Source organism: Chrysemys picta, chromosome 13 (genome assembly GCF_011386835.1).
Source record: "Chrysemys picta bellii isolate R12L10 chromosome 13, ASM1138683v2, whole genome shotgun sequence".
NCBI lineage: Eukaryota > Metazoa > Chordata > Testudines > Emydidae > Chrysemys > Chrysemys picta.
Genome location: NC_088803.1, coordinates 25875539 through 25890075, shown reverse-complemented (window position 1 = coordinate 25890075; position 14537 = coordinate 25875539). Strand labels below are relative to the sequence as shown.

Genomic DNA, 14537 nt, shown 5'->3' with positions numbered 1-14537 from the left:
TGCATCTGTCTCTGCCCAGGCCCCTACCTTTGACAGGAAGAATCGAAGAGAATACCACCTACGCTCCAAACTCCTTCACCCATACTCCCAGAGCCCTGTAGTCACTCTTGATACGCTCAGTGTCACACCTCGCAGTGTCACACCCCAGCCCACATGGATGAGTAGCATGGGGTAGTAGTCAGAGGACTGGATAATCGTCGACAATGCCTCCGTAACATTTCGGATACGGGCTCCCGGCAGGCAGCATACCTCCCGAGATGAAATGTCAGGGTGACAGATGGGCGCCTCCGTCCCCCTCAGCAGAGAGTCTCTGACCACCACTACCCTACGTTTCCTATTCGCAGTGGTGGCAGCAGACCTCCCAGCCTTAGGGGTACAAGGCTTCTCCTCCTTTACTGTAGGGGGTGATTCCTTCTCTCCTGTATCAAGAAGAGCATAACGGTTACCTATTACCACTATTATTTGTGGACCTAGGATTTCTAGCCTGCATTTAGTCATGTTTATGAAGACACTGTTGTGATGATCTAAATAGAATGCCTCTTTCCTTAGAGTTTCAGGAGTTAATTTTCCACGTTATGTGAAGTACCCTTTTATATTAGATATCGGAAGGTGAGAACCATTGTAAGAGAACAGTCTAGACCAAAGTCTGAACTAGAAATTGTATTGGGCAAAACTTCAAAAATTTGTCTAATCTTAAATTCTTGCTGGAAATTTTGAAGCCACACGTGTGCTGCTTTTCAGATTGAGTTGGCATTTTCGTAATAAAACTGAATGTTGAGGATTGAAATATTTTAAGGAGTTTCAAATCATAATAGGCGAAATCTTGGTTCACGTTTTGATCTCAGTTTTTTGGTATAATGATGACTCGTTTATTAAGTATACTCAATTAAACAAATAGCTGAGAGATTTGTATATGGAACTTACATTTAAAGTCCCTGATTTGTAAATTTTTTTTTTTCTTCAAGAAGTGCTGAACACCTGATGATGCCCTTTTGGGAGGCATTGGTAGCTGCAGGTGCTCAACATTTTTGAACTTCAGGCCACTATGTGAGCTTTCTTGTTGCCTTGAGTGCTTCTGACTTATATCTTGAATGTTATCTTAAGCTCCTACTTTGATAAAGCCTAGAAGACTTACAGCAAACAATGTAATCAATTAAAATGCCAGCAAAGGGAAGGTGAACTGGTTTCACTTTTTGCTGTGCTGAAACTCTTTGAAATATGAGCAGCCTGGGCTTTGATATATAGAGACTCCAGGAAGTTCTTGTAATTAGGGTCCAGTCCATTTAGGGTTTCAGTGTCAATATCTAAATGTTCAACTTAGCCCACATCTACAAGTAGCAAATTCGGAGTATGAAGCAATGGGCTGGCGAAAAAGATTCTCCTCACACCTCTCAACAATCATGCTGCTGCATTCTGCATTGGCTGTGGGCAGCAGAGTGACCTTTTCAGAAGCTCTTTGTAAAGTGTATGTATGCATGAGAGTGGTGGCCACTGGATGGTGACAAATGGCTATTCTTTACCGCAAATAAGCCCTTATGGCTGAAGATCCAAGGACATCTAATACATTAAAGTGAATGTGCAGATCTTCAGGCTGTTTAAGCAAACTAACTGAATACACCTCTACCCAGATATAAATAAAAATAATAAATAAATAGAATATCTCCTTTATTTATTTATCTCCTAGAACTGGAAGGGACCTTGAAAGGTCATCGAGTCCAGCCCCCTGCCTTCACTAGCAGGACCAAGTACTGATTTTGCCCCTGATCCCTAAGTGGTCCCCTCAAGGGTTGAGCTCACAACCCTCGGTTTAGCAGGCCAATGCTCAAACCACTGAGCTATCCCTCTGACCCGATATAACACGAATTCGGATATAACATGGTAAAGCAGCGCTCCGGGGGGAGCGGGGCTGTGCGCTCCAGCGGATCAAAGCAAGTTCAATATAAGGGGGTTTCACCTATAACACAGTAAGATGTTTTTGGCTCCCGAGGACAGCATTATATCGGGGTAGAGGTGTATGTTCCTGATCCTGCAAATGCTTAAATCTGAGTATTTCAGTAGTCTCTTCACACATGCTTGAAGTGAGCCGTTTGCAAGGTCAGGGTCTAAATGTCCAAACCTAAAATATTATTTTTCAAATATAATTTTAACTTAGGTTTTCTTTTTCTAAGTTCAGAATGTCATGGTTGACGTGCGCTGTCGATAGAATTGCAGCCACTCAGAATGGTGGTACTTGAACTAAGGGCCTTGGCTTTTGAGTCTATAAGGATGAAGATTTAGCATAGTATTATATCTAACAACTCTATTTTATTTGATAATGAAGAACTGATACTATGTATCTTTGGGTATGTCTACGCTACGGGATTACTCTGAATTTACAGAATTAGATTTTTGGCAACCGATTGTATAAAGTAGAGTGCATGCGGCCACACTAAGCCCATTAATTCGGCGGTGTGCGTCCATGTACCGAGGCTAGCGTCGACTTCCGGAGCGTTGCACTGTGGGTAGCTATCCCATAGTTCCCGCAGTCTCCCCTGCCCATTGGAATTCTGGGTTGAGATCCCAATGCCTTGTGGGGCAAAAAACATTGTCGTTGGTAGCTCTGGTTACAGCCTCACCCCTCCCTCCGTGAAAGCAATGGCAGACAACTGTTTCGCGCCTTTTTTCCTGGGTGAATTGTGCAGACACCATACCACGGCAAGCATGGAGCCCGCTCAGCTGAAGACCGCAGTCACGAACATTGTAAACACCTCGCGCATTATCGTGCAGTTTATGCTGAACCAGGACCTGAAAAACCAGGCGAGGAGGAGGCAGCTACGGCAGCATGGCGACGAGAGTGATGAACACGTGGACACACAATTCTCTCAAACCGCGGGCCCCGGCGCTTTGGAGATCATGCTGTTAACGGGGCAGGTTATAGCCGTGGAACGCTGATTCTGGGCCCGGGAAACAAGCACAGACTGGTGGGACCGCATAGTGTTGCAGGTGTGGGACGATTCCCAGTAGCTGCAAAACTTTTGCATGTGTAAGGCCACTTTCATGGAACTTTGTGACTTGCTTTCCCCTGCTCTGAAGCACCAGAATACCAAGATGAGAGCAGCCCTCACAGTTGAGAAGCGAGTGGCGATAGCCCTGTGGAAGATTGCAATGCCAGACAGCTACCGGTCAGTCAGGAATCAATTTGGAGTGGCCAAAACTACTGTGAGAGCTGCTGTGATGCAAGTAGCCAAAGCAATCATTGAGCTGCTGCTACCAAAGGTAGTGACTCTGGGAAATGTACAGGTCATAGTGGATGGCTTTGCTGCAGTGGGATTCCCTAACTGTGGTGGGGCGATAGATGGAACCCATATCCCTATCTAGGCACCGGAGCACCAGGGCAGCCAGTACATAAACCACAAGGGGTACTTTTCAATGGTGCTGCAAGGACTGGTGGATCACAAGGGACGTTTCACCAACATCAACGTGGGATGGCCGGGAAGGGTTCATGACGCTGGCATCTTCAGGAACACTAATCTGTTTAAATGGCTACAGCAAGGGACTTACTTCCCAGACCAGAAAATAACCGTTGGGGATGTTGAAATACCTAGTTATCCTTGGGGACCCAGCGTACCCCTTGTTATACGTTTGGGTGAGGAGGTTATGGAACTTGGAGGGTGGTTATACAGGGGCTGCAGCGGCACTCTGTGATCCTGCTGCCGTTCCTGAAGCTCCACCAGATGCCGGAGCATGTCCGTTTGCTCACGCAGCAGCCCCAGCGTTGCATCCTGCCTCCTCTGATCCTCCTGCCGCCACCTCTCATCTCGAGCGTCCCTCCTGTCCTCACGTTCACTGGCATCTTTCCTGTACTTTGATACTGTGTCCTTCCACTCATTCAGATGAGCTCTTTCATTGCGGGTTGATTAAATGTTCTTGGAAATCATGCAGTCTCGAGTGTGTGGTTTTTTTTTTTTTTTTTTTCCGCCGCCTTATCTGAGATAGCCTTCGGGATGGAGGAGGGAGGCTTGAAAAATTTGCAGCTGCGGGAGGGAGGGGAAAAAAGGGAGAAAAGTACTTAAAAAGATACATTTTACAGAACAATGCTTATACTCTTTCACGGTGAACAACACTATTCACATTACATAGCACATGTGATTTGGGTACAAGGTCGCATTTTGCATCTTATATTGAGTGCCTGCGGCTTTGGTGTTTAGAGATCACAGATGCAGGGCCAAGCAACAGAATTCGGCTTGCATGCAGCTATCGTAAACCATTGTCTTTCGGCTTCTGCAACCTTCATTAAAGCAGCGCCCTCCTTTCCCATACCAAGCAAAGCCCGTTGAGTGCTGCGGTTTTCCTGTTAACGTGCAGCAGCAGAAACCAAACTAACCCCCCCCCCCCCAATCCAGTTCTCTGGGATGATCACTTTACCCCTCCCCCCACCGCGTAGCTGGTATCAGGGAAGATCCCTGCTAGCCAAACGCGAAAAGCTGAACGCCAATGGGCCCCCACACTCCCCACCGCGTGGCTAACTGCAGGGGAGGATTTCTTTTCAGCCACAGGCAAACAGCCCAGTAGGAACGGCCACCTCTGTCCCCTTAATTAAATTCCCGTATTTCAACCAGGTTACCATAAACGATATCACTCTCCTGAGGATAACAGCGAGATAAAGAACAGATGTTGCTTGAATGCCAGCAAACACCGGGAACATACGCTGCCAGGCTTTGTCGTGCAATGATACCAGATTACTTGCTACTAGCATAGTGTGGTCAAGTGTCCTACCATGGAGGACGGAATAAGGCTGCACTGCCCAGAAACCTTCTGCAAAGGCTTTTGGAGTACCTCCAGGAGAGCTTCATGGAGATGTCCCTGGAGGATTTCTGCTCCATCCCCAGACATGTTAACAGACTTTTCCAGTAGCTGTACTGGCTGCGAATGCATCCCAAGTCCTCAGGGCAAATTAATCATTAAATACGCTTGCTTTTAAACCATGTTTTATATTTACAAAGGTACACTCACCAGAGGTCCCTTCCATGGCTTCATGGTCTGGGATACTGCCTTGGGAGGGTTATGAGGGTACTTCAGTCAGGCTGAGAAAAAGATCCTGGCTGTTGGGGAGAACAGAGTGCTGTGCTCTCTGCAAGCTCGTCCTTCTCCTCATCTTCCCCGTCCGCAGAATCCTCAGGCATGGCTGAGAGTACCCCCTCCTCGGAATCCACGGTCAGGGGTGGGATAGTGGTGGCGCCCCCCCCCCCCCCCCTAGAATTGCATGCAGCTCAGTGTAGTAGCGGCATGTCTGCGGCTCTGCCCTGGACCTTCTATTTGCTTCTTTGGTTTTCTGGTACGGCTTGTCCTTAACTTTCACGCGGCACTGATATGAGTCCCTATTGTGGCCTCTCTCTCCATCATGCCCTTGGAGATTTTTTCAAATGTTTTGGCATTTCGTCTTTTGGAACATAGTTCTGCTAGCACGGAATCCTCTTCCCCATATAGCAATCAGATCCAGTACCTCCCATACGGTCCATGCTGGTGCTCTTTCAACTCTCGGATTGCATGGTTACCTGTGCTGATGAGCTCTGCGTGGTCACCTGTGCTCTCCACGCTGGGCAAACAAGAAATGAAATTCAAAAGTTCATGGGGCTTTTCCTGTCTACCTGGCCAGTGCGTCAGAGTTCAGATTGCTGTCCAGAGTGGTCACAATGGTGCACTGTGGGATAGCTCCTGGAGGCCAATACCGTTGAATTTCATCCACACTAACCCTAATTCGAACCGGCAGTGTAGATTTCAGCGCTACTCCCCTCGTCGGAGAGGAGTACAGAAATCGATTTTAAGAGCCCTTTATGTTGAAGTAAATGGCTTCATTGTGTGGAGGGGTGCAGGGTTAATCTGATTTAACGCTGCTAAATTTGACCTAAACTCATATAGTGAACACCAGCTCTTTGTGAGAGCCTTACACTGAGGGCAAAATGCAGCTTTTATTCAAAGTTGACCTCTGAATCGTCAAAAACAAATCCAATGTGTAATTCAGCAACATCAATCGACCCTGGGTGGGAAAGGATTTAAATTACCAATTTTAATCAGGATTTAAACCAGAAAACCGAAAACCTTGATTTAAATGATTTCGATCTTTTTTTTTTTCTGCTTTTTAGTTACTTTCCTTTAGTTGATTCTCCATTGGTTGGTAATCATTAAAACACATTGATTTTCAACTAAATATAGTCTCTATTCTAAATTTGGTACTTCTTTTTGCCAACCAGAAGGATACATTATATCTGTAGATTTATTTAAGCAGTTATATAGATTCTTAATTTTTACATTTCCTTATGTTAAAAAATGGTAAATGATGCATTTCTTATTATGGTTTTTTGTTTTTTTTTTACTTGTTTCAAGCTCTAGTTGGATGGAAATTGGAATTCAATTAAAAATGTGCAAAAACATTTGTTTTATTGATTAAATAAAGCTACTTAAATGTCCTATACATATAAGAGCTTTTTTTTTTCAAAACGTGCATTTAAAACTAATTGATTTATTAAACAAGGGAAGTATTATCTGTAGTTGTGAATTATAGTGATTGTTTGATCACCATGTCCTTCATGATTTTTGAGCTAGTAGATACCATGCTCTCTCATTTAGTTTCTTTTAATATACTGGTGAAAGACAACAAGTTTTCCTGCTTTTTCAACTCCCAATCAATTTCTTAACTTTGAATGAGCTGGTCATTGAACTGAATTAGTTGAATAAAGTGAAATGAAAATTAAAATTCTCTTTGCATCTGCAGAAGAGGCAACTACTGTTAAAGCCAATTTAACACTTCAACAAACTCTGGTTCCAGGTCCTTATCCAATTACTTCCAACAGTTCAGTGGTCTGCCTCTCTTTAAAACTTCAGTAGCAAATGTATTGATTAATGTGGATGTTTTTGTTTTGTTTAAATTATTTTAGTAGGTTATAGTAAGTTTAGGCCGTAACATAGGTTGTCGTAATTTGAGTTTAATTTTAAACTAGTAGATGAAAACCTGTGCTGTTGCACAGATGTAATCTGTAAAGGGGTGTGTGGGTGTGTTTTTGTTTAAAAAAAAAAAAATGTAGAGACCTTAAAAATTGGACAGTAACAGACCGCAAATCCTGGTTGGGTTATTCTATGTGCTGATAGTGGTGGGGTGTGGGTGGTTGTATTTGTGTTGTCCTGGGAGAGTTATATAGATTTTGTGCAGGTGGTGAATGAGAACAGGGTGCTCCAGTGAGGCGAAGGGTGTTTGAGGCTATTGTATGTACTGGTTGTAGTCCTGTGGATGGTTTTGAAGAACTGTAGCAGTGGGCCAGGTAATCCATTATCTACGGAGTCTTCCTCATACAACCGGGGAAATTGTTGCCTGCTTATTAGCTGTTGAGTAAGGGTGGTGTTTGGTTGAGTTACTTCTGATATCACAGTAGACTAGGACTCTTGATATGGCAGACTTTTTTATTTACTTATTAAAATCATTTAAGAAAGTAGTTTATAGTAAGCTTAGGCCTTAAACTCAAATGATAACTGCCTCTGTTAATTTTGAAACTAGTAGCTGAAAGCCCTTACTGTCGCATGGGTGTAATTCATAGTCAAAATGGCTGAGAACTTAAAAATGGGCCAGTAACAGACTGAATCCCAGTGATGATGCAACTTGATGATATTCGGAACAAGAGCTCTCAACCATACTCGTAGCTCTTTCCATCGCTTCAAGCTGATTTAGCAGACATTCTAGGCTTAAAAAAAATCAATTTTTTAAAAACGATTCATTTTTACCCAACCTGTCATGTCTAACTATCTAGGATCCCTCTGGCTGCTGTTGAGTACTCATCAAAAAATCCAATATTTGGATCTTGTCAGCTATATAGAATACAGTTGAGTACACTGTTGTATACTTTGATAGGAGCATTTTGAAAAGTGAATTTGCCATCTGGCATGGAGTCTTTTGTTGGTTGACGACTTGTTGTTTTGTTTTCCTGTTGTAGCTACACTCCTGAATATTCCAGGCTTTGTTGAGCGATTATGCAAACTGGCAACGAGGAAAGTATCGGAAACAACGGGTACTTCCAATTTCCTTCAGGAGTTAGAGGAATGGTACACCTGGCTGGACAATGCACTTGTTCTTGATGCCCTGATGCGGGTAGCAAATGAGGAGGCAGAGCAGAGCAGCACAGGTATCTTTTGCTATTTACTAATCTATAGTTTTGCTTTATGGCTTGTAGAATAGCTGGGTTTCGCTTCTCTCTCCTCCCCATTCCCCCTTCCAAAAAAAAACAACAACCCATGTTGAGCACAGTATGCTTATATCTGTCTCCTATTTTACTGCATAGTGAGTGGATTTTTGTACTAATCAATATATCCTGTTGCAAAGTTTACATCTCAGCTGTCCAAAGAGCTCCTTATATAGTGTTATGCTTACAATCCTCAGAATCCCTCTCACAAGAGGTAGGAGAGTATTATTTCCATTTTACAGATGGGGGAGAAGGGGGACCTGAGGCACAAGTTAAGCAATTTGCTCAAAATCTACAGCAAATTGGCTGTAGCCTTGGGATTAGAATCCAAGCATTCTTGCATCCTTCTCCATGCTCAGGCAACTCAGTGATTCCTCTTCACACAATGGTAAGTAATTTGGATAAACTGTTAATTGTTCCAACAAATTACTTAGCTGCTATCTCCGTCTGAATTAAGAGGACTTAGAACCATACAAATGTAGGGCTGGAAGGGACCTGGAGAGGTCAAGTTCAGCCCCCTGTGCTGAGACAGGGCCACGTAAACCTCAACTGTCCCTGACAAGTTTGTCCAACCAAATCGTCAATGATAGGGATTCTGTCATTCTTTCCTTGGAAGCCTGTTCCAGATCTTAACTACCCTTGTAGTTAGAAAGCTTTTCCTAATATCTCACCTCAGTCACCCTTGCTGCAGATTAAGCCCATTACTACTTGGCCTACGTTCAGTGGACACAGAATAATTGGTCCCCATTCTCTTTATAACAGCCCTTAACATATTTGAAGACTGTCGTCATCAGTAGTCTTTTCTGAGGACTAAACATGCACAGTTTTTGTAACGTTTCTTCACAGGTCAGATTTTCTAGACCTTTTATCGTTTTTGTTGCTTTCTTCTGGACTTGCTCTCCAATTTGTCCGCATCTTTCCTACAGTGTGGCACCCGGAATTGGGCACAGTACTCCAGCTGAGGCCTCACCAGTGCCATGTAGACAGGACAGTTACTTCCCACGTCTTAAATACAACGCTCCTGTTAATACGCCCCAGTATGCAGGGCCGGCTCTAGGCACCAGCAAAACAAGCTGGTGCTTGGGGCGGCACATTTTTAGGGGCGGCATTCTGGCGCCGGCCGTGCCGCCCCTGAAAATGTGCCCCGGCCGCCCTAACTAACCTCCGCTGCCGCTGCTCGCGCGCCAAACAGCTGATTCGCACGCTGCTGCTCGTCCTCCCTCCCAGGCTCTCAAACCCGGGAGGGAGGGGGAGATCCCGAGCGGCCGTGGCGCGCAAAACAGCTGATTCGCGCGCCGCGGCTGCTCGGGATCTCCCCCTCCCTCCCAGGTTTGAGAGCCTGGAGGGAGGGGGAGACCCCGAGTAGCCGCGGCGCACACGCTGCTTCTCCCTCTCCCTCCCTCCCTCCCTCCTAGGCTTGAGAGCCTGGGGGGAGGAGGCAGGGCTGGGGATTTGGGGAAAGGGCGGAGTTGAGGCGGGGCCGGGGGGTGGGGTAAGAAAAAACGGGGCGGGGGGGGGTGGCCAAAATTGTTTTTGCTTGGGGCAGCAAAAATCCTAGAGCCGGCCCTGCCAGTATGATATTGTCTCAATTTGCAATTGCATCACGTTGTTGACTCATTCAATTTGTGATCCAGCAGTGCTACCACCAAGCCAGTTACTCCCTATTCTGTAGATGTGCATTTGATTTTCCCCCCCGCTTCCTAAATGTAGTACTTTGCACTTGCTATAGAATTTCATCTTGTTGATTTCAGACCAATCCTCCAATTTATCAAGGTCGTTTTGAATTGTAATCCTGTGCTCCAAAGTGCTTGCAACCTCTCCCAGTTTAGTGTAATCTGAAAATTTTATAAGCATACTCTCTACTCCATTATCAAAGTCATTAGTGAAAATACTGACTGTACCAGACCAAGGACTGACCCCCATGGAACTCCCCTAGATACACCATCCCAGTTTCACAGCAAACCATTTATAATTACTCTGAGTACAGTCTTTCAACCATTTGTGCACCCAATTTACAGTAATTTCATCTAGACCAATGTTTCACTAGTTTGCTTATGAGTGTCATGGGGTATTGTATCAAAAGCCTTTCTGAACTCAAGATATATCATGTCTCCTGCTTCCCACCATCCATTAGGCCAGTAACTCTGTCAAAGAGGAAATTAGAGTGGTCCGGTATGGTTTGTTTTTGACAAATCCCATGGTGGCTTTTCCTTGTAAGCACAGGATAATACAGTTAAGTTGATTGTTCAATAAGTTGTTCCATTGTCTTTCCAGGTATCAAACTTAGGCTGACTGATCTGTAGTTCCCTAGGCCCTCTATTTTCCCCCCTTTTAAAGATAGGTACTATGTTTATTCTTCTGCAGTCCTCTGGAACCTCACCCATCCTCCATGTGTTCTCTCAAAGATAATGGCTAATGGTTCCATGATTGCTTCAGCCAGTTCCTTAAGTATTCTAGGATGAGTTTCATCAGGCCCTGCTGTCTTGAATACATCTACTTTATTGAAATATTCTTTAACCCATTCTTTCTCTATTTTTGCTTGCATTCCTTCCCCCTTTTTATGTTTGTTTAAAGGTGTTATGTAAGCCCTGAAGAATTGTTATGAAAATGGCATATACACTCCCTTCACTATGGGAATACATAGATTATAAAGTCAGAAGAAACCATTCTGATCTTCTTAGTTTGACCACTTGTATAACACTGCTCTACAGCCAAAATGCTTCTGAAATAAATGTAGTCAAACTTTACTAATTCTGGGTCACTGAGAATGAAAATGATGCTTAAAATTGTTGATTGGCTCTAGTTTTCAAGATATGCTATTGGGTCAGTATATACGACCCTTGACTTGGGAATGGCGGAGGATAAGTGAGTTATAAAGGGAAGGGATCTCAATTTAAACCAGAAATGACTAAAATACATCTTTGACTGGATCTATGAATAAATCTATGACTGGGTTTGGACAGTACTTGCTCTTTAGGCAAAACAATGAATGATGCAATCTGAAGCTGGTATTGTCATACATGATATGAATTGCATCATGTTATTCCTAGAAGTCATGGATGATGCAATCATAACGAAGCTTACATCACCCTGCTGAACAAATTGCCCTATATCAGCTCTAGAAATCATAGTGTGGTGCTCTCTTATTTGTCAGTGTTTGATTTTGCAAAGGGACACATTTCTGTTTAGCCAAAGTGAGCAGAGATGCCTCGTACTTGTGTGAACAGTGCAGATAACTTCTGCTATGTTTGTGGTGAAGTGACTTTTGCATCACAAAAGCGCAGTATAACCACTATGGTTAAGAGAGCCTATCACCTTTATTTTGGCTGCAAAATTGGAGATCAGGACAAGAGGTGGGCCCCGCACATATGCTGCAACACTTGTGCAACAAATCTTTGCCAGTGGTTGAACAGGAAAAGGAAATCTATGCCTTTTGCAGTGCCAATGATTTGGAGAGAGCCAACAGATCATACCAGCAATTGTTACTTCTGCATGGTGCCTCCAGTTGGGAAAGGTGTGTCAAAGAAGAAAAAGTGGACTGTGCATTATCCAAACATTCCATCAGCTATATGCCCAGTACCCCCACGGAGAAGGACTGCCGGTTCCTGATGCACCAGAATCATTCTCACTTGAGTCAGACGAGGAAGAGGATAAAACTTCTGGTCCTGAACCATCAGTGTCACAGGACCCACATTTTCTCCCATCCTCCTCCTCTGAACCACACCTCATAACACAAGGTGAACTGAATGAGCTTGTCAGGGATTTGGAACTACCCAAGAGTAAGGCAGCGCTGTTGGGCTCCAGACTACAGCAGTGGAATCTCCTGGCAGGTGATGTTAGGGTTTCCATGTTCCGTGACCGGCAAAAGGATCTTGTCCCATTCTTCATGGAAGGTGATCTTGTAGCCTGCAACAACATCAATGGTGTGATGGCAGCCCTCAACATCGTTCACGATCTAGATGAGTGGAGACGGTTCACTGATTCATCGAAGACGAGTCTTAAAGCTGTTTTACTGCATAATGGCAATGTTTTGCCATCAATTCCAGTTGGTCATGCAGTCCATAAGAAGGAAACCTATGACAACATGAAACAACTTTTGAGGTGCATAAACTATGACCAACATCAGTGGCAGCTTTGTGGCGATTTGAAGGTTGTTGCTCTCTTGCTTGGTCTGCAGACTGGATACACAAAGTACTGCTGTTTTCTCTGCGAATGGGATAGTCATGCAAGAGATTCCCACTACATCAAGAAAGATTGACCACTCCGACAGTCATTGGAGCCTGGGAGGAAAAGTGTTCAGCATCCACCACTTGTTGAATCAAGGAAGATTTTGTTACCACCAATACACATCAAGCTAGGTCTGATGAAGAACTTTTGTCAAGGCCATTGACAAAACACAAGCAGCTTTGAAGTACCTCCGTGGAAAATTTCCAAGGTTAAGTGAAGCTAAGATAAAGGAAGGTGTCTTTGTTGGTCCTCAGATTCGTGAACTTCTTCGAGATGATGCATTTGACCATGCACTGCATGGCAAGGAAAAGACAGCATGGAAAGCCTTCCAGTTAGTGGCAATAAATTTTCTGGGAAACAACAAGGCAGACAACTACAGGTTGTTGGTGGAAAACCTCCTCAAGGCATACGAAAGCCTTGGTTGCAACATATCACTAAAGATACATTTTTTGCACTCTCATCTAGATTTTTTTCCACCGAACTGCAGAGCAGTGAGCGATGAGCATGGCGAGCGATTTCACCAGGACATTGCAACAATGGAGAAACGCTATCAGGGCAAATGGAGCCCATCAATGCTTGCAGACTATTGCTGGACAGTGACAAGAGATGCTCCATTTAATGAATACAAGAGACAAGCCAAGAAGCGCCAAGTAGACACTGAATAGGACTAAACTATGTAGATAATAGTTTTTTACCTTTTGTTTCATAATAAATTTTATTTATATAACCCTTTTGCTGATTTTTAAAGTGTTACATAAACAGGACAGGTGAAATATTATCATGTAAAGCAACCATAAACACATGAAAAGACCTAGGTTTACAATTTATGATTAAAACTCTACTATCTACACAATATACATAGACATAAAATGTAAAAACTTAAATATCTTAGAAACAGTAGCCAATCAGTTGTTTTAATTTTGATATTTGAATTCAGCACATCAAAATACATAATAAATAGCACATTTTATCTCTGAAGCAGACGACTTCTCAAAAATTGTTGACCAGTGTAACACAGGAGGTGGGCTACCTTCCTTAGTGGAGTAGATCTTTATAAGGTTGTTTTCTAGATCCCCAAATTTTACATAGCTTCTGAAGATACATAGAAGCAACTGTCCTCTTGATCCTACTTGATCAGAATTTTGGCAAAAACTCTTATTAAAAATCCTGCAAATATACTAAAACAAAATTAAGTGTAGGTCTTGCACACAGAGCTGTCTCTAAGCAGTGTGTTATCTCTGTATGTGTGCACAATTTTGGTTTAGTGTAAAGTGGAGAAAGCTTGCTACTATAAAAGAGAGCTCTTTCAGAAAAGGAGTGCACACATTTCGCAGATCTCTCGATCTTGGATAATCTCTGTGATCGTCAGAATAAGGTCTGCAACTTCCTCTTCTGGGCAATGTGAGCATCTCTCTGACTCTGGCTGCATGCCTCCCAGCACTCATGCATGTTTAACCAGTTCACAAAAATGAAGTATGGGGACAGCATGACTTGCACCTCCTTAAGTTAAGCCACCATGATGGGTCTAACTTTAAATCCTAGCCTGTTTTATTTAAAGTTTATCAATTTTGTGATCTAAATAATTCCAAATCGTGGCTTCCATTGCATCCCAAACATGTTACGTTCTTAGCTCTGTCCTTCAACATTATACTTACAGAATGGATTTTCAGAAGCATTCAGCACTGGCCTACCTGTAACCCCCACTGGAGATAGATAGAGGAGAGTTAGGCCAAAGCTGAACATTTTTGAAAATCACACCCCTAATTCATGATTTCCTGTGTACAAAGAAGAGAGCAAGGGTAAAAGAAGTGACCTAATGTCATTAGGAATTTCACATTTGTAATCCATTAGTTTCGTGTATGAAATGCTTTTTGGCTTGTTATCGGAAGGTGAGCTATTTAAAAAAATACTTTGAGGTAAGGATCCTAACACCGTCCTAACCTAAACCTCAGTGGTGCATCTCCCATAGTGACAAAAACGTCTCGCAGATAACTTGCAACTTGCTTATTTCAGTCTCATGACACATCTTCATTTTTGCTAGGAAGATCTTCAATTAAATGTGCTGGTCATACATTTGCAGTACTTCACTATTTGCTATTACAT

The 14537-nt window shown here is 43.4% G+C and overlaps 1 protein-coding gene across 1 annotated transcript in view; it reads left to right on the top strand.

Moving 5' to 3' along the window:
- Positions 1-14537, top strand: part of TRPC4AP (transient receptor potential cation channel subfamily C member 4 associated protein) — a 76130-nt gene that overhangs the window by 34702 nt on the left and 26891 nt on the right. The window contains exon 8 of the mRNA XM_042854972.2: positions 7962-8150. Coding sequence (XP_042710906.2) covers positions 7962-8150 — 189 coding nt within the window. The remainder of the gene's footprint in view (positions 1-7961; positions 8151-14537) is intronic.